Source organism: Lipophrys pholis, assembly GCF_963383615.2.
Source record: "Lipophrys pholis genome assembly, chromosome: 13".
In the NCBI taxonomy this organism is placed as follows: Eukaryota; Metazoa; Chordata; class Actinopteri; order Blenniiformes; family Blenniidae; genus Lipophrys; species Lipophrys pholis.
In genome coordinates, this window is record NC_137632.1 from 27,778,810 (window position 1) to 27,802,946 (window position 24,137).

The 24,137-nt window shown below is 41.0% G+C and overlaps 1 protein-coding gene across 3 annotated transcripts in view; it reads left to right on the forward strand.

Annotated features, from left to right (window-relative positions):
- Positions 1 to 22,138, forward strand: part of mlphb (melanophilin b) — a 42,694-nt gene extending 20,556 nt beyond the window's left edge. Inside the window, exons 6-16 of one of the 3 annotated variants that reach the window (XM_080477787.1) lie at positions 3,578 to 3,627; positions 4,992 to 5,084; positions 6,243 to 6,390; positions 7,332 to 7,573; positions 11,400 to 11,483; positions 13,133 to 13,399; positions 14,739 to 14,891; positions 14,981 to 15,049; positions 15,625 to 15,673; positions 17,885 to 17,979; positions 20,624 to 22,138. In XM_080477787.1, coding sequence (XP_080333913.1) covers positions 3,578 to 3,627; positions 4,992 to 5,084; positions 6,243 to 6,390; positions 7,332 to 7,573; positions 11,400 to 11,483; positions 13,133 to 13,399; positions 14,739 to 14,891; positions 14,981 to 15,049; positions 15,625 to 15,673; positions 17,885 to 17,979; positions 20,624 to 20,650 — 1,277 coding nt within the window. In that variant the 3' untranslated portion in view covers positions 20,651 to 22,138. Of the gene's footprint in view, positions 1 to 3,577; positions 3,628 to 4,991; positions 5,085 to 6,212; positions 6,391 to 7,331; positions 7,574 to 11,399; positions 11,484 to 13,132; positions 13,400 to 14,738; positions 14,892 to 14,980; positions 15,050 to 15,624; positions 15,674 to 17,884; positions 17,980 to 20,623 lie in introns of all 3 variants that reach the window. The other 2 variants (XM_080477789.1, XM_080477788.1) reach the window with 2 other exon arrangements.
- The last annotated feature ends 1,999 nt before the right edge of the window (positions 22,139 to 24,137 follow it).

Genomic DNA, 24,137 nt, shown 5'->3' on the forward strand with positions numbered 1-24,137 from the left:
TGCTTACAGAGAGATTTGTATTGATTGATGGGTTTGATTTAGGTTGCCTTATTAAATGTTTCCCACAAACTAAACTAATTAATAACTCGTGGTGTTTCTATGTAGCAGGTAATGTCACCACATTAATGTAAAAGAGATGCATCAAAAATGTTACATTTCTACATTTTTTCACTTGTAATTGAGGAAGTATCAGTTGCAAGAAGATGAAATAGTCGCTTGTAGCTAAATGTAAGTAGGATCATTTGATCATTATATGTGAAAACATATAGAAACTGTGCGATTATGTGTTATGTGTGGGGAGTTGATCGAGCACATGCAGTTTATTTTCATGACGCATTTGTTCTGCATCTGGATGGAAGATCCAAGTACATCATATTGAAAGAATGATTAACTTCTTGGTTCATGTGGATCAAAAGGGCACTAGCTGGTCTTAAATGACTCAACCTGTTGCACATTCTTCATTTAGGACACCTATTGTATTTCAATCAAAAATATGAATAATTTAATAAATGTATAATACACAGGGACTGAAGCTACATGTAAAATAGGTCTTTTCATAGCAGAATGTCCATCATTTTCCTCCTGGCTATAGACCAGATGTATGGACGGACAGATTGTGGATACAAATGAGAACCTCTTCAAGGATAGATAAACTCTTACAATCAAAATAATAAATATAGATATAATAACTGCATTTTCAGACACATAAATCAGATTTACTACACAACAAAAGTTGAATAGACTAGATAAATAACAGTAGGGTAATACATATATACAGATATTTACACATAAAGTATTGAACTTGAAGAGTATAAATACTGTTGTAGTCACAAAGTGATTAAGGTGTGTGGACTTTCTATCACACTCAGACCCAGCAAGAAAAACTGTATTGATCCCAAGTGTTGAATGGTATTTGGCATAAACAGCGCCTGGTGTTCACAGTACTGCTTATTGTTATACATCACGTTCAGAATTCTATCGGGGTTTCCTGTCCTGCTATAACCATCCGGCTGTCCCTGGATTAAAGAGATGCTCTTCACAGTCGGTGGGTCATAAGTCATGACTGGAGAAGAGACGGGATCCTGAGGGAGGCCTGATGATTTGCGGTTTAGACTTGGTGTCTCGTAGCCAAATAGACTGAAAAACCTCCATCCAGAGGGTAGAAGTAGCCCACAAAGGACGGATCTCCATTCACACGACAATGTTTTTGCATTTTTGTTTCAGAAAAGTTTCGTATTTACTTGGCAGCGTTTTGAAAACGATGTCCGTTTAACACAAAGACGGCAGAAACGCTGAAATCCATGCAGTGTTCGTGTTCGGCCACTAGTGGGTGCTGTTGGTTGTTTTGTAATGAAACCACACACACGCAGAGAACAATACGCTCTAAGCATTAGCAATGGGAGAACACGGACATTCGTATGGACAGACAGTTGGATTGTTGTTACGGTGACTGTCAAAATAAAACTACCAAAGTCCTAGGAGAATATGGAGTCATGACACTCTGGAGGAAAACGTTACTGTTATTGTCCTTCTACTGAGCATGTGCAGAAGCACTATTTACTACAGTTGTGGTGCACGAGAGCAGCAGCAAAGAACAAAGGATAGTAGGATAATAATAACCCAAATCTATGAATTACTTCAAAATCATCCAAAAGTTTCATCATTAATTTTATTTTTCAGTTATTTTCTTCATTTTTGGTTCAGTAAAGCAATCACTGGTACCTGTGTGGTTATCGGCTGGATGAACCTCATTGGTTCACGTCTAAAACACAGTTTTAATACAGGTTTTGTATTATTGACTCGATGCTGTCACAGCCTGAGGATTCCTAAACAAACCCTCTCACCACATCACAGAAAACAATGATCAGTTTGAACCTCAACCATCCCCTCCAACCCCCTACGGAGATAATCCCACCGTGTGTGTGTGTGTGTGTGTGTGTGTGTGTGTGTGTGTGTGTGTGTGTGTGTGTGTGTGTGTGTGTGTGTGTGTGTGTGTGTGTGTGTGTGTGTGTGTGTGTGTGTGTGTGTGTGTGTGTGTGTGTGTGTGTGTGTGTGTGTGTGTGGTCTTTTCTCATCCATTCTGCAGTCAGAATGAAGTTTAATCATGCGCACAGTGGGATTTAAACTGAACCTTAAAGTGCATGAGAATATTTGGGAGCCTAATTGTAAACAGGGCGATCCCATCGGAGCGACTCGAGAGCAACTTCCAGTGCTTGGACGCTCTCAATAAGCCGTTAAAATGATCCCGTGTGGCTGCAGGCGTGAGCGTCTCACACATACTTCTGGGGTTTGGGAGCAGAACCAGAAGGTTCTGGTGAGGCTGGCACCGTCTTCTGGCTCCAGCTCACACGGCCACAGAAAGAGCTCACAAGCAGAGCCAGGGAAGTTTTAGTCACAACTCCTGAAGACGGTTGAGAAAATAACACAATCGCATTTTGTCTTAAAGTGAATCAGACGTACATTTGAATGTTTTTCTTAGTATAAGAAATGAACTTAGACATTTATCTTTATCCGAGGAGGCTTGTTCTCGAACCTCTGCTCCTTTTTTGATTCCAGTTTAGTTTGTTTTCCACTGTCATCAGGAGAGCATCCATCCTGTAGAAATGCAGCTCATAAACACTCTCATAAAGACAAACTGAAAACACGCTGGGTTTACTTGTTTTTTTTTCCCCTTCTGCTCGACCAAACTAAAACTCTGACCCACAATCGTCAAATATAGAGCGAGGCCAGAACTGACGCCTGAATTCTTCTGTTCATCTGAATCCACTTGGAAAGTAGTGTTGGACCACTTTAAAAATAATCCTGCTGCATTTCAGTTCATTTTCTGATGTTAGTTTAAATATAGAAGGAACCAAAGAGCTGTAGATGAACCAAACATCTGTTTGGCTTTTCTTTGCAGGTCACAATCTCATCACAATAATCCGAAAGGATCATGCACACAGTGTGAGGTTTGTTTAAACTGGATCAACACTGTTTACACGACAACGATTTCAAGCGAAAACACAAAACTTCCATCCTGAAAACTCAACTTTTCTTAAATGTTCTGACTCCCGTCTTGTTGGTGGAAGCACTGCTTCACCATGGCCGTAGTAAATACTTCTTCTGCACACACGCGAGGAGTTGGACACTGAAAACAATGTTTGTCTCCAGAGTGTCATGACTCTCAGTCCATATTCTCCTGCTTCTATTTTGACAGTCACGGTAATAACAATCCAACTTGGTCCATACGAACGTCTGTTGTGTTATTGTTTATCGGGTATTGTTCTCTGCTGTATGTGTGTGGTTTCATGACAAGAACTACCTACAGCGCCCACTAGTGGACCTATAGACTAACTTCATTATTTTCAGCGTTCCTGCCGTTGCCGTGTAAATGGACATCGTTTTCAAAACATCATCAAAATAATGTCTTTTCACTTGAAACGTTGTGAAAACGGGGCCTGAGACATACGAACACATACCTGGATTGCTTTATGTCTTTTGTCTCACTAAATTCCCAGTAGTTTGCGCTGCGGTTGGTTGCAGTTTATGTGCTTCATCGGTGTCACACAGTTGATTCTAAGACAACCTTCTTTTTCAGATGAGTATGAAGAGCACAGCATGGATGCAACTGACCCTCAATACAAAGGGGTAAGGTCCCACTCTCGGATAATCCGGTAATCTTCTCCACTTTCACAGCGCATTAAGCATCGTTTGATCTGGGAGCGCACGAAATCAAAGCACCTTCTCCTCCTGTCACACATGTTAGGGAACAAAAAGCAGATCACAATTTCTGCATTAGCACTTCTGCTGTATCTTACTGCTAATTTTCTAAAAATTCACAGACGTTTTCCTCAAGTAAACAATCCGACTGTTGATTAGAAGACGATCCAGTGAGAAAGGATCAAAGCTCATCTGCACAGCAGACAGCAGCAGTCAGGTCCAGACCGACTCACTCCTCTCGATGCGGCCGGCGGCTTACGGGAGTCCATGCTGAAAGACCTTTGCTTTTCCTGCACAGCTTGTCTCCAGCAAATGTAGACAAGCCACTGCAGGAGCAGCTGGAGTGACTTGATGGCCGAGCGGTTTGAGGGCCGAGGTCAAACTGGCACTGGCCACAAGCGTTTTGAGAAAATACCAAGTAGTCATACATAATCCCACATATGAAAGGGTTCAAGTGTGGAAACTGTTAAAAATCTATGGGGGAGGAGCGGGGAGCCGAGTCTGCTGGAATTTAGTCATAAAACCAAGACTACTATTGTTTATACCACAATCTGTGTGCAGTGTGGGAGCCGGGCTGTGTTTACTTCCAATCGCTGCGTTGGCTGTGGAGTTGAAAAACGGTCTCTGCACACTTTGTCTTCATGTCTGACTACTGACTCAGGTTTTATATACATCACATATGTATGCTTGGACTTTGCATGGATGTGGCCAAAGACTGATTGCTGGAAGACCAGCTGCCGCTTCCTGTGTCACTTCTCTGAGTTACTTTGAAACAGAGTGCCCTCTACTGGTCTGAGTAGAGTACTGCGGTCAGCCTTTGAATAAACTGGGTGGTCATAGAATAAATGATGGTCTTAACTGTTACCATTGTGCTTTACATCAGAGACTATTTCAAAGTTTTCACCTTATACTCATTATACATTTGTTATGTTTTACCTAAAACTCTCAAATTTAAAAATAACTTTTTTTTTCTTTCCCTCCTACGCAAAAGTCAAGATTTTATGGAGACAATCACATTTTATGAAAAAAAGTTATATATAGAATAATATTTTTGTTATTTTTGATACATGCCGCCATTTATTATGGTGAAACACAAATATGTAATTTATAGGACTGATGCTTTTTTTTTATTTCATTAATTGTATTAAATCAGTAGTATGGATGGATGGATGGGTGGGTGGGTGGATGGATGGATGGATGTCATGTAATGCATGTCAATGTAGAAATCCTCTTTCTGTGATGGGTTTTCCTTCCTGCTCTCTCACTGGTGTTTCCCCTTCTGTTCTCCCAAGAGAAAAAAGACCAAACGACGACTAACTGTGGATCCATTTGATTTCAAACTGGGCGGGAACGTCTCCGGCAAACCAAGAGGACGGTTGGATCAGGTAGACAATGGACGTCTAAAACTCCCCAACTCGTCTGCATGTTTTCATAGAAGCCATGTGTCTGCGCTTCCTGTTAGTCTGTCTCTGCTGTCTGTCTTCGCTTCCCAGGGTCTGGTTTGCAGACTGAGTCATATTCGCACTGTCATCCTTCATTCTCAGGTCTGGCCACAATGCACTCCTTATGTACGTCTGACTGTGCGAGTTCGTATGTGCCTGCTTTGACACGTCTTGTCTCTTCATTAACGTTTGATCTCGCTCATGCGTCTCCAACGTTTATGGCTTGAAAACATTTCCAAAACATTTTTGACTTTTCAATTCTGACAGTTTTTATGTGTCTGGTCGTTCCCGTCGTGGAAAGGCAGAGGTCTCAGAGAGAAAACTGTGTTTCCTCCTTCTTCTGTTTGCTAGATAGTTTGGTCCATCTGTGTTTGGCTTCACTGGGATGTTTTGGCAAATAAGTAAACAGAAAGGAGCCACTTAGAGATTAAAGAGGAGAGGTGCCCTGATGGATGGATGGATGGATGGATGGATGGATGGATGGATGGATGGAATCATCAAGCGTGTGACTTTGTTCGTTTTAATTCATTCAAATTGTGTTTTGGGAGTGATAAGTAGAGGACCAAACAGGACAGCGTACAAAAATACACGACAACCGAGGAGAAAACTTTTTGTTTTTGTGTTCTCATTTCAGAAAGGTTTCATATTTACACAGCAACCTTTTGAAAGCAATGTCTGTTTACACAGAAGCAGCAGAAACTCTGAAAACGTTTTCATATTGGGCCCCGAGTGTTTCTATTTCTGTATTGAACCCACACCACGCAGCAGAGTATTAAAAAGTGTTATTACCTCCGCTAAGGACGTAATAAAATCCCTGGCATATATTTAGTTTGTCTGTCTGTCTGTGAGCAAGATTACGTGAAAACCACCAGGAATAGATATTGGGCCGTAGAAGAGTCCATTAAATTTTGGCGTTGATCCGGACACATTTTGGCGTACATCAGAAATCCCTGAATGCTGTTCTTCATGATTTTGCTGGTATAAGTAAGAACTCAGTGTTCATATGTGTAGAAGGTTGATGTTCATTCAAAGCTCGTGTAAACCGTGTAAATTGTTTTCTTTCTGTGGCAGTCATTCGCCTCTCTTCATGCTCGTCCTCAGGCGAGAAGTGATCCGGACATCCTGGTGATGGATGTCGGGGGAGGGGAGTCCGTCATCGCCGAGGCCGACATGGCGGCAGTTTTTCACCAGATTTTCACGGAGCAACGTCGAGGCAGAGGTCTGGACCTGGAGATGAACCCGCAGCAAGGTGCGTTGTAAATCCCTGACGTGTGTGTGGTTGGAAAAAATTAAAAAGTGAGAAAAGCAGGAGTGATTGTTTTTTATTGTTTCTAAAGATATGAGGAGTAAAGTCCAAGTGAACATTCTGACTCTTATCCACACGGTCGGTAATTGATCTTAACGAATGTTTGTGACTGATCGGTTCATTTGGAGGATATCAGTTAGTGGGGGGAAGATGCTCTATAACCCAGATGATTGTTCATTGAGAAAGGGATGAATTATAAAATTATAAGAAGAAGCCGTGTTCGAGCCCGATATGTAACAACGACCCGAATTGTTTTAAAATATAATGTGATAAAACTCAAAATGTAATAACTGGTCGAATATGTAGGAAGATACTGAGACCAAAACTTAAAAACTTTTCAATATTACATTGTGGGCCAAGCAAAATAGTTTTCCCCAAATGTTGAAATAATTTCATTGAATCATAAAGTTAGTCAATAATTTATGGTTTGGACTTGAAGTGCTTCAGTTTGAATAACACTGAAAGATTGAGAAAAGTCTGAACTTTTGGTTTTTTAAGTACGATATACAGTTTATGGTATTTATGTAAGATTGCTGTTACCCAAGTCACTTATAGTCTTCTGTTGTCTATAGTCTGTTATATTCTATTTGTCTAATCATATAAACCAAACAATGTCTCGGCATTAAACACATTAAAATTCTTACTTCTAAATTCTCATTACATTTTGGGATTCATAACATTTGAACTCAATTCAACATACTATTGAGAAAGGTATCAGCGTTATACTAACGGGTTCATTGTGACTTAAGAAAACTTGATTTGAAAGAACTGTTGTTGTTGTTGCCTCATCCGGAGCCCATTGCTCCTCCATTGAAACAACACTGAGGATGACGCACAGTCAGCTTTATTGATCATTTATTTTGTACCGTGTCACTTCCTTCTAGAGTGTCTCCTGCCCCCAGAGGGCCTAGCCGTCCCGCTTCGCTCCGTCTCCCAGCTCAGCCACTCGTCCTGTGGAAGCGGAGGCCCTCGAGGTGGAGGTGGCCGGGGCAGCGGCGTGTATCTGCCCGACGACTCTGACGACGAGGACGATCGCTGCGGGCCGTTCACGTTCTACCAGTCTCACCTCGCCCTCTGCAGCCACGCCTCCCAGGAGAGCCTGAACTCGGCGAACCCTCCAGCGCAGGTCCTCAGCACGCCTCAGGCTTAAAATCTTTGATGTAAACCCAAAGGAAATCCTCAGCACATCGGGACACACACCACTTCTTTTTAATGTCACACTTCAGTTCATGTTTGTGGTTGGAGGAAATCCACTCTGCACTTATAAGACATTAAGTCTAATTAGGAACTAAAAATGTTGCATTGGTACTTAACGATCTCCAGCCTTGTTTTATAATAAAACCTCACTGCTGCACAGACAGTCTGATACCAATCAACTTCACTGAGCAGTCTACAACCCACATGGCCTTTAATGATAGTCAATAAGGTTCACGGTTTATATGAATTTGGCAAAGTTTCTTCTTTTTTATTCCTTCTGTTCTTTGTTGATCAGATAAACTGAAGTGAGAATCCCAGGTCCTTTCACACCTTTTCTTTGAGAAATAGAGGCTTAGGGACAAATTGCTTTACCCTTTCTTAACAAGAAATCAGAGGCCCCATGTATACGACGTTGTTTTAAGTGAAAATGCATTGTTTTCCTTTTCGTTTCAGAAAAGCTTTGCGTTTTGAAAATGATGTCCATTTTCACGGAAATGGCAGAAACACTAAAAACGATGTAGTTTGCATGTTGGGACGCGAGTGGAAGCTGTGTTGTTTTTTTTTTTAAAGAAACCACACACACATGCATGCAGAGAACAATAAATATTAACAATGGCAAGTACACAGACCTTCTTAGGGACTGTTATCCGAGGCACTGTGAAGGCCGCCGTTGTTGTTATTGTGCATCTACTGAGCATGTGCAGAAGAACTATTTACTACGGCCGTGGTGCACATGTGCAGTAACAGCGTCTCCACCGTCTATACAGAGACAGACCTCGAACGTTTTCAAAAAGTTGCTTTCCGAGCAGGCAATCAAAACGCAAAAAATGTTTGTGTTTTCACTTGAAAACGTTGTGTAAACGGGCCCTGAGATGATCAAGCCTGCGACTCACAGCTGTGAGACTGAGGGATAAAAAGTCATCTTGCAACCATGAAAGCTCAGCGCTTAGATCACCGCAACACGAAGCGTTTCAATTTGTTATTAATTATAGAGGCAACTAAAGACGGGGCCATAAACAATACTGTTGTGATCATAAACTTGTCTTGCCTGAGCTGTGCGAAGGAGAAGTTTGGTCCAGTCTGTCATCGCTCTTTGTTTAAATAAATTAATTGCGGGGTCACATTGGAAGAACTTGTCTGGAAGAAAAGAGATTTTCTTTTCTGTCGGATTCCTTCGATGCCGATATACACACACATGATGAGTGATGTGTGGGAGACAGCTGCGAGATCAGAAGGCGGTTACATACATTACATCACGGTCTATTTATGTGTGATCCAGCGGAGGGACCAGAGCAACTGTTGTGTTCACGAGGCGCAGATAGAAAACACATTTTGTTTACCATTAGGTTGGCTGACTTTTAGGTCCGCGGTCCGCACAGCTGTCAGGAACCAATAAGTCTACATGTGTCCTCGTGTGTCCTCCGCTTTGGGGTCTTTGAGTTTATTCAAGCATGGTCTGCTGCTTTTCTAGCCGCCGTAGATAAAGAGCATAAATTAAAGAAAGAGTGACTGCACAGTGTTCTGGATGGTTTTCAGTTACAGTGGAAAGTCAACTCGCTGATTTATACCTTTGGTATCTGGGGTCACGGGGAATTATTTGCGTCGCAGCTGGGCAACACACTGAAGGCAGACGGAAAGAGGATCCATGGGAAAACATGCGGCTCAAACATCAAAAACGGTACAGACCTCTCTGATTGGCTGCCAGCCGCACGCCTCCACAATAAAACTGCTACGTTCGCCCGACGCAGGGATGTAGCTCTCAGTTTGATGTTGATTTAAAAGCCACTCAAGTCAGAAACAGACACGACTGACGACACTAATCTGATTATTCAGGCATCAGAGATGAATCAACAAGCACAGCTAAATGTTCAGGCCCAAAGAACATGCTGTCTTTTTACATTTATAGTAGAGAACTGAAGAAAAGGTCTGGATGAAAGAGAGCGAAGCGTAGCAGATGTGGATGTTCTCAAACGTTGTACAAGGACTCGCTGAGTGTTGTGATCACAACTATGACTCATAAGCTATGAAGTCCACAGTCATCCATCTCTGTTATAAAGTTCCGGACCCCACATCGCTCTTCGTAGGAAACTTAATCAAATGAAGGAAAATTGGATGTTTCAAGTTTTTTCTAAGTCATTGAAACAAAGCCATTTGTATTTCATAAAAACTTGAGCATAATCCACCAGATTGGATGTTGTATGGGTTGAAAAAAGAGTGTTTGCATCCCTCAATCTAATGTCATTTACAAAGAAAAGAGATTTAATTCTAACTTGCGTATTGAGCTGGAACTGAAAGAGTTTTATGTGCACACTACATATGATCAAAGATACAATGATGTATATGTTAATATAAAGAAGGTGGAGCCAAATGCATTCACGTCGTCTTCTGCGCTCTGGGGCCCGAAAACATTCGGTCCGATCACGTTCACACGGCAGGTCGTGTTTGAAATGATCACTCAAAAAGAAATCGGAATCGAGCATCAAGACCTGCGGTTGAACGGAGCCTTGGTCTTGGAATGCTCTGGTCTTGGTCTTGGGATGTTCTTGGTTTGGTCTTGACTCAGTTTGCGTTAAATGGTCTTGAATTACAACCCTTAAAATACTTAAAACAGCCACGTGTTGTCTCAGTCACATTAATCTGTTTTTGTTGTTTTCACAATGCAGGGTCACCAGCCAGACCAAACCTCAAGTCACAGTTTTTCTTAATTTAGGGACAGAAAACATCCACCCCGACACTATTACTGCAGTTTGTATGAAGCTGCCCTTTGACTTTGATAACGACTTGCAGCATCAGGCCACAGCAAGATCTCTATATCTATTGACAGTATGGAAATATTGGAAGTAACATGTTCATATCTAAGTACAATCACTGTGTGGACAGAATTAGAGAAAAATACGCACCTATCCAAGTAAGAACTCAGTGTTCAGGACCTTTAAATCTTGCAATACACAAATGGTAAATTCTGAGGTTTCAGCATTGATCATACTTCTAGGAATGTGTCAAGATCCAGCTTCATAGCTTTTTGAGTGATACATACAAGGTTACTTTACTTTCTGAATCAGAATGTAATGTTTAGGCTGTCTGCAGCTAAACATAAGAAGAGTTTATGGTGCTGAAGTCTCTCACAGTCCTGCATGTTTTCTTGTGTCATGAATCAAACGAAAGAATCCTGCAGATTCTGTGCTGGATCTTTAAAAACAACATCCAGAACAGAAGAACCCAGCGGTGACCGAGCCCGTCCAGAGGTCCCAGCTCGGCTGTAGTCAGTCACTGTTTGAGAGAAGCACAGCAGAGCAGGATCAGATGACTGTCTGCGTGATTTCCTCGTCTGAATACGTCTCTGAAAACATTATTGTGTTATCATTCGGTACCAGGAAAACATTCCTGTTTGAAGTGGAGCTCTGATCTTTCAAAAGAAATCGAGTTATTTGTTGTTTTTTTTCCATATTTTATGTAATTTTCATTTGTATTTTCCTCTCCAAGTCATTTTAGAGAGGAAGCTCTCAATTATTAAGAAATCAGATTTGGTGATGAGACCATGTGGTTTCATGACAACCAGCATTTCAAAGACGTGTTTCCCTGCCAGAAGGTCTTGATCGAGTCCGCGTGAGTGAACATGGAATCATATGACAAGCTGTTAGCTTGTGACTGAGCAAATGGCGAAACATCTCGTTTTGGCAATAATTTTTGTATGATGGGTTGATGAAAATCCATTTCTATACATCCTCAAGCTGTTTCTCTACATCTTCATCCAGATCACCGACCTGGACAGACGCATGTCGGCCATCGAGACACTCCTGAACCGCATCGAACAGAAGGTCTCCTCAAGACACGACCAGGTAAATCTGAGAAGTGTTGCCAAAAGGCCGCCGACAGAGAGTCGTCGTCTTGCCTCCGTCCAGCTACGGCAGAAAGACACTTTGGGGATTACATGAGAGAGCGTGAATATAAAACCATCTTCTATACGCAGAGTACAGTGTGTAGACAGACGCTACCCACTGCGCCATGGCATTTATTAAGTACTAATATCAGTACCTAGCTAAAGGTTAGTATTCGTCCTTGCAAAAAGCGCTTTCCGTTCATCCCAACATCGGCTGTTTGCTAACAGCTTGTTGCTGCCCCCAGTGGACACAAAACCCAGTGTTCATTAAATACTAACCGCTGGTTAATGGCAGTAGAAACCTGAACTTCAATATTTCTGGCAAGGTTTTTTTGGGGAAAATATCTCTAACTTGTGTGTCAGGACTTTTTTCCTTTCCGATGCCGTGATCTTCTGGTTGCAGCTCATTGTTGTTGCAGCCTCACAATGAACGCAGTTGCTCGTATTTCACCCTCGCCTCATCACCAGCAGTGTCTCATGTGGGTTTGGTGTTCTTAATTTGAATGGGAGCCCCTAATTCCACAGCAGTACCATCAGAGATTGGGCCAACCCACAGAAACAGCAAACCGTAAACGAGCACAGATCTCAGGCTCGCCTGGTGATCAGCGACTCCTCCGCTTCAAATGACTCCCTTTTTTCCACTGTCTTGTGGTGAAGCTATTCGAATGTTCCATGACTCTGGACAGAGGTCACAGGAGGTGCTCGAGGCTTTGTCTGAGGTCAGTTTGTCAATATTAGATATTATATATAGCAATTTGAAGCACACCTCCAAAACTGCCCAGTGCTTTTTAGTTTTGTAGTCTTCTGCTTTTGTATATATTAAAGAGAGTCAGTGTGTCTGTGTGCCAGGTAAATAGGTTTTTGTGGAACTTAGTGAGTCTGCATTTGGGTTCACCTGGTCAATAGTTTCTATGATGATTCACTGCTGACAAAATGACTTTTCATTGTGTGGAGACAAAAATAAAAAAAATAGAATAAAAACTTGCAGACTGAACAGAAATAGAGTAATCTAAATATTTGGAAAACGTCAAACAACAAGCAGAAAACTGAGAACTGAGAAATGAACAAACAAACCGGTCGGAATAATTGGTCTATTCATCAACCCATTCCATAAAATGACAAGATGATTAAAAGTAAGAATGTCAGGCAGACCTGAGATGAGAAGCTGGGGAATTATGAGTTGGAGTTGGAAGTGGTTGGGAACGACCAGAAACAATGTTATCTCTCATATAACCTGATGATCCACATGTTTTAATGAAAATATGCTCTATGAGTAGAGTCTATTTACTATCAGCTTTGTTTCTGACCTTAAAGCTCCTGTGTTTCCACTGCTGGAAACACTTATCAATGAATTTCTAACTGTTTGTAATCAGCATCTTTCCCCACTTCCTTTTCAGCATGTGACGTAATCCAAATCCTGTTCCCAAGTTACTGAGCAATTAGAGCTCCTGGAAACAGTTTAATGAGCATTTAGGACCAGTCCAATGTGATGGATAATAAACAGTACAAAGCCCACAGGACATGAGCACAACGAGCATCTGATGATACCTACTACATCCAGAGATTAGCAGTGCACAGCAGACTAACTCGTTCCTCCACTCCACCCAGACTTCCATGACTCCAAACAGCAGCTCTCCTCTTCCTCCACTGGAGGACGTGGACCTGGAGGAGCTGCAGCTCCGACAGAAGCTGCACGAGCTGACGGACAACATCAGCGACCACAGCCTGTCCTCCGACGAGGACGAGTCCAGCCGCCCGCTCTCCTCCCAGCTGGAGTCCAAGGCCTCCAGGCTCCCCACCAGACCTTCATCCAGAGCCGCCGTCATGGTTTCCAGACCCGGGGAGGAGCTGCCACAGCAGACTGACTCTCAGAAGGTAGAGCGCTGAACTCCATTCACACAAAGGGATTCATGCTTGAGCTGTTTGTTTACAGGCAGAAAAGTTAATCAGACACACACACACACACACACTGAACATCTGGATCGCTGCACATTCGATCCTCTGCTAAAAGCCTGACTCATGAAATTCCATCCGACTCTGCTGGAATCCGGTTCGAGCACAAACCACTGTCATAAATCAAGTCAGAGGACCAAAGCGTTTATTTTTCCTCTGCAGCCATCATCCAGATATTCTGAAACAGAGGAAGGATTAAAGAAATTAGTCCTTCTTAGTTGATTTGCTAAGTGGCCTGGGTTGTTTTATCTGGCAGTTTGTTAAGTGAGAGTCACAAAGCAACACTGAGCCAGAATATCAGGTACTTTATACTAAACTGCTGCTTGCAGGCCTCGATCAGCTTTTCTTTGGATTCAAACATGAAATGAGATTCCTCCATTAATGCTGGTGTTTGATTAACCAGAAAAAAACATGAGTAGTTTATAAAAAAAGAACCCATCAAAATAAATAAAATGGAATCAAATCAAAACAGTTTTTCTTTAATAAAATAAAAAAAAAAAACCTGAATAAGTTGCTATGGTGAAAGTACAACCAGTTGTTTTTTTTACAATTAAGATTAATCAATTAAAATCCAAATCAGAACCTGAATGATTTAATAATGGTAATTCTGGTGCTCCATGCAAAAGGGGATTAAATAATAAGAGCAAATAGAAAATCAAACAGTCTCCCTCCTATAACAGCTTTGAATGAGAGTGTGAGTCTCCGATTGAAGCATTAATAGTTTTGATGGCCCTAGACACGCTCCACCATGTCTACATAAAGGCCCATTCATTGATCAGAGGGTTTATTTTCATCAAAAGGACTGAGGATGTCTGTTTACATGGAATGCTGAAAATGATGTAGTTAGTTTGTAGGACCACTAGTGGGAGCTGCTGTCTGTTTTTGTAATAAACCCACACAGAGAACAGTACGCTATAAACATTAATTGGAGAACACGGACATTCGTATGAATAGATGATCCAGTTGAATTGTTATTACAGTGACTGTCAAAATAAAAGTACCATGTCCCAGGGGAATATGAACTGAGAATCATGACGCCCTGGAGGAAAACATGGTTCTTATTATCTCTACTGAGCATGTGCAGAAGCACCATTTCAGAAAAGTTGCACTTTCCCCCGTTTTCACAAAGACTGAGTCTCTTCATGATTTCCATCACAGAGGACGCTCGCAATAACACAAGATTGGAAGAGTGGGACATTTCAGAGCTGTACATGAACACTGTCTAGTTTCCTGAAACTCATCAGTTCTGGTGTCTCTGCAGAGCCGTCCCTCCTCGTCTGGCAGCCCGGAGAAGAAAGGCCACCTCCTGAACGAGGCCTCAAAAAGCAGCTTCAGAGGCTCCACGGCCTTGCTGGTGGAGCTGGAGGACCGAGTGGCTCAGGCAGCCGCCAACGTGCAGAATGCAGAGAGCGAGGTGAAGTTAGCGTCGGCAGTTGGAGCACGGTTGGTTAACTTGTGATGATCAGACAGAAATCCAACCGTTTTCATTGGTTTTGTCTTCAGGTGTCTTTGTTAGAGGACAGCATCGCTGCCCTGAATACTGCTGGCATGCCAGTGGACAAAAGACGCAGGGTAAGACTGGTCCCTTTCCACAGTCTGTGGAGGTTCATGTAGATGGGAAGGGATGTAAACTATTCAAACGTCCCTTTCTCTACACATTTGTTGTTTTTTGAGCGACATGCTTGGCTAATACTGCCTAGATATGCTCCTGAACTGTGATATAATAAGTTTATTACTGAGTGCATCCATGAAAAATACTGGTTCTCACCTTAAATGAGGCCAGTTAAAGTGATTTCCCACTTTCTCACGGGGAACTACCAATTTACTCTGTTGTCAAATCTATTTTTACCAGTAGGAAGTTGGAACTTTCCCAGTTTTTATTTACTCAAAAACAAATTCTCGTTTCCATTTGATGTGAAAGTGAGTGACAGATAGAAGCTGTGGGCTGATCGACACTCAATAATGTGACTCAGTGGTTTTGGATATGGGTTTATTGACCGAACCTTTTCTGATTCAAACCATCCAATCAGATCATTCTGATCTCCTACACATGTTCTTTTCTTTCTGTTTTATAAAGGATGACTGTGCCCAGTATAATTTAGACCATTGATTTTCCCCACATGTCTTTTCACCCTTGTGTCTTCCAGTCAGCGATCCCAATCCAAGCCAGACGACTCTCCCACAACTTTCCCACAAGTAAGTACAGTCTGCCGCCTCCGAGCTTCATCCCCACGGACTCCCAACATCTTCACCTCATTAAACCCCGAGAACACGAAGATCTCCTTTACAGACCAGTCAACACACACTCTGACTCCCCCACGTGGATAAAATATCTGAATCTCTACCATGGATGTGTTCAGAGTTTGAATAAAAAAAGTGTCCTGGCCAAAACTAACCAAGGATATTTATCTTATAAATTACTTCTTTTTTTTTTTACCATTTTGTTATTGCTCAAATGAATCTGTTCCACAAATTGAACTATACTACAAAAGGTTATCTTCACCATTTCTCACATGATAACACAATTTTTTTACCTTACATTTAATGTCTTTTTATAGTTTGTGGCCTGGAAATACTCTAAACCGACAAATCTACAGGTTCACCAGCGATGCAGTGAAGGTGGATTGATCCATCTTGAGTGTAATGATAATCCGCACTCTTTCATTCATGCATATTAAATATCTATATCGTTTTATGCCTTACATTTGAGTAGTTTGGCATAGTTACGGTGTAATCCTGCTTAATAACACGAGGCAGCTGCTCAACTTCTGAATTAACCGTAGAGATGTTTACCTGGTACTTCGTCACATCTTGCAGTAGTAAATAGTAAAGGAGTATATCAAGAGGCTACAATGTTTTACGCTGTAATGATGGTGACAAGTACTCAACAGTCAATGTATTTACCTTAAAATGAACATGAGAGGATGAGCAGGTATACAGTTTTTTAAATGTAAAGGGCCATGGAGTAATTAATTCATATGTCACCACTGAAGAAATAAGTTGTGGCTGATGTTTCTGATTTACCGGTTTCCGTGGCAACTCGTGGTCGTCATTCCTGAAAATAAAGAAGAAAGCACAACAGTCGTCGATACCTTCTTGTTTGCAGAGCTGGAGTTGATCAAGAAACTTTAAGGTGGATTGTTCTGGATGTTCAGTTTGATTAAAAGTTTCACCGACTGAAAAGTAGTTTAATGTACACAAAGCAAGCAAACAGTTAAAATCCTTTTTTTTTTCTTCTCAGTTAAAACTTACAGTCAGAATCAGTTTAGTATGTCATCGTAGCCTCTTGATCACTTCTCCACTATCATCAGTAAAGGAAGTCGATACCGTTATAGTAGGGTCACGATGCGCTGTGATGGAACTGCCTGGCTTGAAAATATGCATTGTCGTGCATTAGCAACGTCGCCCGCAGGTACTCGCTCTACTGTCGACAGTACGCACAGTGCAGTGTGTGGATAGATGCTATTTGCTGCGCCTCTCCGTATTGTGTGCTGTAGATGCTCTAATTTATTGTAGACTTTTAAAGTCCCTTCATACGCCATAAGAACAAGAAGAAAGTTCGGCACTTTTCTTTGGCAAGCTTCGGCTAGAAGTCTCTCTGTCCGCAAACTCTTGTGTGATTCTTCGAATTTTGTTTGTTTATGTCCACATTCGACCATGAGTCCAAGACGGGTATTGTGCGTTTTGTATTTACACACTGTTCATAGCTCGATAGCATGTAGCAACGTAGCACAGATCGGCGTTACGTGATGCCCCTGAACGCATCACGGGAGGCTTTCGGCTCCTGCGGTTGAAACCAGACCAACATGGCGACTCGGACACAAACTTTCTCTTTTCTCTTATATTATATTTCAGAGAAATGTATTTCTGAAAACATTTGAAGTGAGAAATAAGAAAAGAAAAGTCAAAACGCCGCTTCACAGTCGTGTGGCTGCTGTGAGGGGGCGTGGCCTGCGAGTTGGACAGCTTCTCGGTGTATAAACTGTCTTGCTGAATAAGAATTGTTTTTCAACAGCTGGCTGACGTCACAACCAAACTTTTCTTCTTGTTCTTATCGGAGTCTGCAGGGACCTGTCGACTGTTGGAGGTTGTGGGTAGCGTTGACACAGCCTGTGCGGCGGTGGTTCATGGTAACACATAGCCTTCTCATATTGTTTGCATTACGGAGAATGAATTTGACTGATCGCATTTGATAAGTCCTTGTATCGGTACCCGGTATCGGCAAATGGCTAAAGGTATCGGTGCATCCCTAATACTACCTCATTTCAAGGTTTTATTATTCTTTCTGCAAGTCTCTTCAAACGCAGTGAAACTTTGCAAGTTTAACTTGGAGAATGGTGAAAGAATTCAGAGGAGCTTCTTTAAACGATCAAATGAAGCAGGGTTTGTGCTGCTGTATGTTTCCAGGCCAGGTGGACAGGTTTGTGAGGAACTCCCTCCACAGGGGCTCCTTGCCTCAGAGGAATCCGCTGGCAAAGCCCAACACCAGGGCTCCCTGTGCGGTACGAGCCCACTTTCTCACCGCTGGGTGCTGCCAAGAGTTCACCTCCAGAGTTACACTGAAAACTAACGCAACACATCGTCTGGCTATCCTGTCTTAAGGCCTTCTTAAACCTCTGTGAAGTTCATGTTTTAACATATCAGTACAGTTTCCTCAAGGCCTATGAGAAGAGCTTCATACCAACTACATACAGACTGCAGGGTCACTAAAGACTTTATTGACTAAGATTGTGATTTCAGTTTTCTAGCTGTGCAACAACCAATAATGTAATAATGGCCAGTAATGTAATACCTGTAAATAATGTCATAGTTTTTAGGACAAAGTAAAAAAAAACCTGATAACGTAATGTCATAAGTTATTATTGCAGTAGCATTGAAAAAATGGTTCAATTAGTAATAACTGCAGCCGATATTACAATAACACATTAAAAAAAAAGTATTTCTTTTAATGAAAAGTTGTTTTTTGCAGGTGCTATGCAGTTTGCTAATCAAAAATAGTTTTATCTGATGGGACAGTCATCATATTCATTCATTAAGAAAACAAAGTACAACACTCTGTCATGACTAAAAAATATTTTACTATTATTACATTATTGCCAGGTTATTACGTTATTGGCAGTTATACCGTTATGGGCTTTATAACAATCAGAATGACCAAAATTATTACGTTAACTTACCATTTTTACATCATTGATGGTAACAGAGTAACATCTACATAGACATCACATGCAAACAAGAGTTTTCACCATTTAACTGGTCAAAGTTGCACTTATTTCAAGATTTAAACCTGTTTCTAACTTGGACGTATTCTTCATTTCTGGTCTAAACTCTGAAGTCCTGCAAATTGATCAATTATTTAAGAAACGCACCCAAAAATCTGTAGATTGTCATTTTGTGTGTGTTTTAAAAACCAGAATAGCAGATTAGAGCTGATTTAGTTTTAAAGCTCCAGTTTTAGCAAAAACAACCTCAATCTTCTCAAAGACTTTGAAGAAAAATAGCTAAACATGAAAAAGTACTGACTATCTCGATGTAATGACCGAGGTGAACTCTTCACACTTTCAGCTTCTGCTCTGGTGGATTTTCTGATTTATTTATTTTTTTCTCGCTGCTTCTGATTTACTCCGATTTGCATTTCCAGTGTCGCTGATGATCTGATAATAAGGATGCATGATAACTTTGTATTATCACAGCTCGATTCATTACATTTTAAAGGTACAATACGTGAGACTGAAGCAGCTGCAGTGTCCAATCTGTTTGTCTCTTTCTCACTATGACTCAAGAGCTTTCGTGTTTGGTGTGATTCCTGTTCAGGCACCAGCTGCTTCTTTAATTCTGATCATCAGAGACAAACAGACACTGGAGCTGCTTTCTCCTCCACATTGTGTTCAAATCAAATGATGCTTGTTCAGTACTAGTTAATCAAACTGCAAGACTCTGTAGTAACATTTCAAAAAGTTGTGTATCATGCATCCTTGGCTATTATTTTTGCTTAATTTAACCAGTAAAGCTGATCAAACTTCTCATTTAATTCTCCGGAAAAGGTAAGAAATCATCTGACTGATTGTTTTAGCAGGAGAGCTGTTAATCTGCATGCTGGGGTCTTTTGTTTCACTTTCTTTAAAGCTGCGCTACGTAAACGTGACATAATGCCTTCGTGTGCATTAGGTGTTAGTGTTGAGTCACGCTGGTGCACAAATAGTGTTTAATACAGCTAAAAACAATATCAAGGTCACTGTCCTTGAGTGACTTTAATAATATAGGTAATTTCTTTCATTGGGTTTTCTTCTTGAAATTTAAAAGAAAAAAAAATATTTGCTAGAAAACTACTGTTTTAAATAAACTAAGCTGTTTTGTTTTTTGTTTTGTTTTGTTTTGTTTTGTTTTGTTACGAAACACACACCTGCATCACACAAATGTCTCTCAGATATTTAACAACGATTCCTGAGCGATTGACGAGTTATAGGACCTTTTGGTGTTGCTAAAGTCTCTTTCAAGACTTACTTTATTTTAGTTGTTTTGACCTTTTAAATACATAAACACCAAATAAATGCTATTTATACTGAATTTATCCCTTGGTAAGTTGTGAAAATAAGAAAGGCAAGTTTTTTGTTTTGTTTTGGGTTTTTTTTACAATTTCTTTGACAGTTAAAAAAAACCCCAAAAAAAACAAGCATGAAGAAAAATATATTCTATTATATATATATCTATATATATTCTTCTTTTCCTGAAGAAAAACTCTCACAATTCGTTTGCGTCATCCTGAGCACAATGTGGAGTAGATCAAAACAGCGATTTTTGTTTTTGTAGTTTTCATGAACTCACGAGAGCCAAGCAGAAATGATATGTTATTTATCACCTTCCAATAGGTTGATCATTGATTAGAACAGGATTTTAACTATTTATTGAGCCTTCTTGTCTTTGGCAGCAGCCACAAGCACCACAAGTTAAATTAACAGGTCACTGTCACGTCCAACACTCCCACAGGGACTCATAAACACATTGACCGGTGTATGAAAGTAAATGCTGCACTCCTTCCGCTTCCTGTTTTCTCATCAACACGTCTCAGCCGCTGCAACTGGCTGATCTCATTAACCTCATCAGGGAGTGACGCTGCTGATAATAACTGTGTGTTTGTCGTTGCAGAAGCCGGTAATGACGCAGGGCTCCTGAGGAGGCTGAGTACCATGTGACCTTCCAGTACTTTCTCCTGACCACGGTGACTAGTTTACACAGTTTGTCACATACTGGAAGTTCACTCAGTTTGCTTTTTGAGGAAAAACTATATCAAATTATACTCAAACATATGACTTATGTGACTTGTCTGGGAAAAACATCTATAACGTACATTACATGATGTCCGTAAAGAACGTTTTGAAGATTTCCTGACAAAGAGATGCAGGATGCATTTATTTATTTCATCTGCAAGGATACAAACATCACGTGAAATCTTTCATTTAAATCTCATCAGATGCTTTTTGTAATGTTCTCCTGGTTCATGTGTTAGATTTGCTGTTCTGTCATCGTGAGACAGGTTGGCAGGTTTAATGTAAATTCTGACTGTTGTCCTGTTAAGAAGTGCACTTTGAATGGGCCAATGAATTGTTGGATGTCATGTTTTTAACAGATAATCGTAGAATGGACCACTTTTACGTCCTGTTATCCACAAAATGTACGGCAGACCTAGAAAAAAAACAACATTCCAGCTGCAGTGTATAAAGGATAGAAATGAACAGGTTTAAAACAATATCCCTCTTTTGTTAGGTGAAGTGTGTATATTACTTTCTTTTAGAAATAAATACATTTGTGTCACACAGGAATTATTTGATTTCAGAAAGGATAATCTGATTTCTTCGTTCTTTTTTATGATGAATAAAGCAACGAGATCAAACAATCACAAAGGTTCAAAGGCATTAAATCTTTTTTAAATTACATCTTAGAAATCCATATAAGGTCTAATTAAAGATAGTACAATTAGTCCAAGTAAGTTCAAGGTCTCATGTTTTATGTTTTATCATGTTCTGTATGTGGGTGTTAGAGACTAAATCCATCTATTAAAATCAACACTCCTTTAAAAAACAAAAACAAATTGCCTCCATTGTCATCTTCCACGGCAACATTGCTCATTTCCAAAGATTAAAACTTGACGTACATTGACAGACATTTTCTTGATCCAGTCGGTGCAAGTGGCCCACTAGCCAATATCTACGACACTGAGTAAAGTTAAACAATAAGAGAAGCCAGACAACTGGATTAAACACATTAAAATCTGCCTGGCAGAGACGTCTTTGGGTAAAATCTGGTGGGATATGGTCACTACAAACAGTGTGATCAACATATTCCAATTCCATTGAGAATCAACGACAACAACAACACAATTCAATTCACATCCAGTCTGAAAAGTTTGTACATTGGCTTTAACCAAATTGTGCTTCACCCACGTAAGGAGTGGTTTTGTCATTACAGCTTGTAGAAACTGCTTACGGAGACGCAACACAAACTTGTAATAAACATGCTAAGCGTGGGTATTATGTTTGCTTTGTCAAGGTTTTACACAGTAAATAAACTTTGAATTTAATTCCATCCAGTCCAAACAGTGTACTATTTAGCACATGTATTGTGGATTCTTTAAAATGTTGAATAAAGTGAATTCAGTCGTCCAAATCTTGCCTTTTTTTATTTCAGAATCAGACGTGGGAGAGGCTTCTGTGCACCGTCAGACACAAACTGCTGTTTACTGAATAAACATGAAGAACTCTTTATTACATATTACATTAACAACGAGCCAAACAGTGGTCAAAATACAACAGTAGAAACAAATAAATGTGAGGATATAATCTAATTTAGATTCCTCAAAGAATTTAAACACGTGAGTCGGCATTATTGTTAATGCTGCGGTTACCATACAACAGCTTTCATTAGTGTTTTGGAGTAACTTTACCAATGAAGAAAGTAAATCTATGACATTAAAATGATGATATTTCCATCCTCTGGATCTGGACTGAGGTGAAGTCATTATGTGCTGAAATGCAGTGAACTCAATCAGAGATGCAGTCCGATGTCAATGACAAACAGCCCTTTGGTGTCCAGTTGTACCCGCCTTTCATTCAATGAGTTCCACCGGGGTATTTCATGAGACTCTACCCATTGGGAGGATTAAAGGGTTTGAGGGACAGACGGACGGTGTCAGTCCTCCTTCTGTTACCTTAGCGTTCGGCTCTTTGGACTCTCTTTCTGGCTTTTGACTCGGCTCTTGGATTGGGTTCTGGATACCCCTGCTTTGGACTCTCTTATAATAAATACGGTTCCTGTCCTGGTCTACGTTTGGGACGGAGGGCCAGAAAGATAAATTACAATCATTTTGAAGGTTAACAAAGTTTTGTGGTTCCAGAAAAGTTACATTTGATTGGTAGGTGGCGTAAACTGCCTCTTTTAGAGTAAAAGTTTAAAGACCTGTGGTGTGTCTGAAGAGGTGAAGTCGGAGATGATCTTGACAGTTTGTGTACGCTCAGAGATGAAGCCACATCTACGCACCTTCCCGGTTTCTTTGAACAGCTTGCACCAACGTCAACCCAAACACAAAAGAGTCTGTTTCGGAGGACAAACTGCTGCTAGGTAACCACATGAAGTTTGAAGACTTCACCCACACGGCATCAAGAATATCAAAATGACTGAGTGTATGCAGCTCCTGCGTCTGATCTGAACTCAGAGGTAGCCCTCCTCTTCATCAACATTCAAAGAAATGTATTTTGGAGTCAAAGGTTGTATTTACTTCCACTCAGAGGAAGAGGGAAATGTGCAGACGGTGAGTTATGGGTACCGAACCGAGAGCAAACTGAGTTTAATGAAGAGTGGAGACATAAAATGAAATGAGGAACAAAAGGCCACTCACTTCATCTGATAAAATCCTCAAGATATGAGTCACATGCAGCAGGGCTTTGTTGTAGACCTTCCTTGAGCCATGCATCCATCAGTACATGTGTATCCTGCTTTACCTTCTTTTTCATTGACACAGGTTGAGATCACATGGAGCCCCCCCCCCCCCCCCCCAGTGGGTGGAAAACATCCTCCTGCTGCCTTGTGACTCTTTAAATGACTCCATGGTCTCAAGCGTCTGTCAATCCCTCAGTTTGCACGCTGTCGTGGATTCTCCCTGTTCTAAATGAATTATTCCGGTGTCGTTTACAAATGAAGCTTCAAACAAAAGCAGCGGAAATAAATGTGTATTATCTCACCGTGACCCCAGCGAATCCTGCTTTTGTTGATTATCGAGTTCCCCCTACGTCATATAGCATTCATGTCTGGCTGTTATGGCAACACAACAATGCTGTTCGATGGTTGAGTCGAAAGAAAAGATGAACAATAAAGATTCTGCATCAGACTCCTGAAAGAAATCTAATGGTAATAGATCAATGGTTGGTATAAATCTGTTGTTCACTATGGTAGATTTGGGGGAAAAGTTGGATGCCTTTGGTAACTGAGGGATAAAGACGCCTCACTTTTTGTAGACACCTTCAGATTTCTACTCAGTCCATCGTCTTTCCCGAGAGGTGGGTGACATTAGCATATACCGACACGCTCAGGCCCCTCCTGCTGGGATAAAAGGCCACGGCGAAGCCACCCAGGAGCTGAAATCCACTCCCGCAAGAGTCCAGGAAGG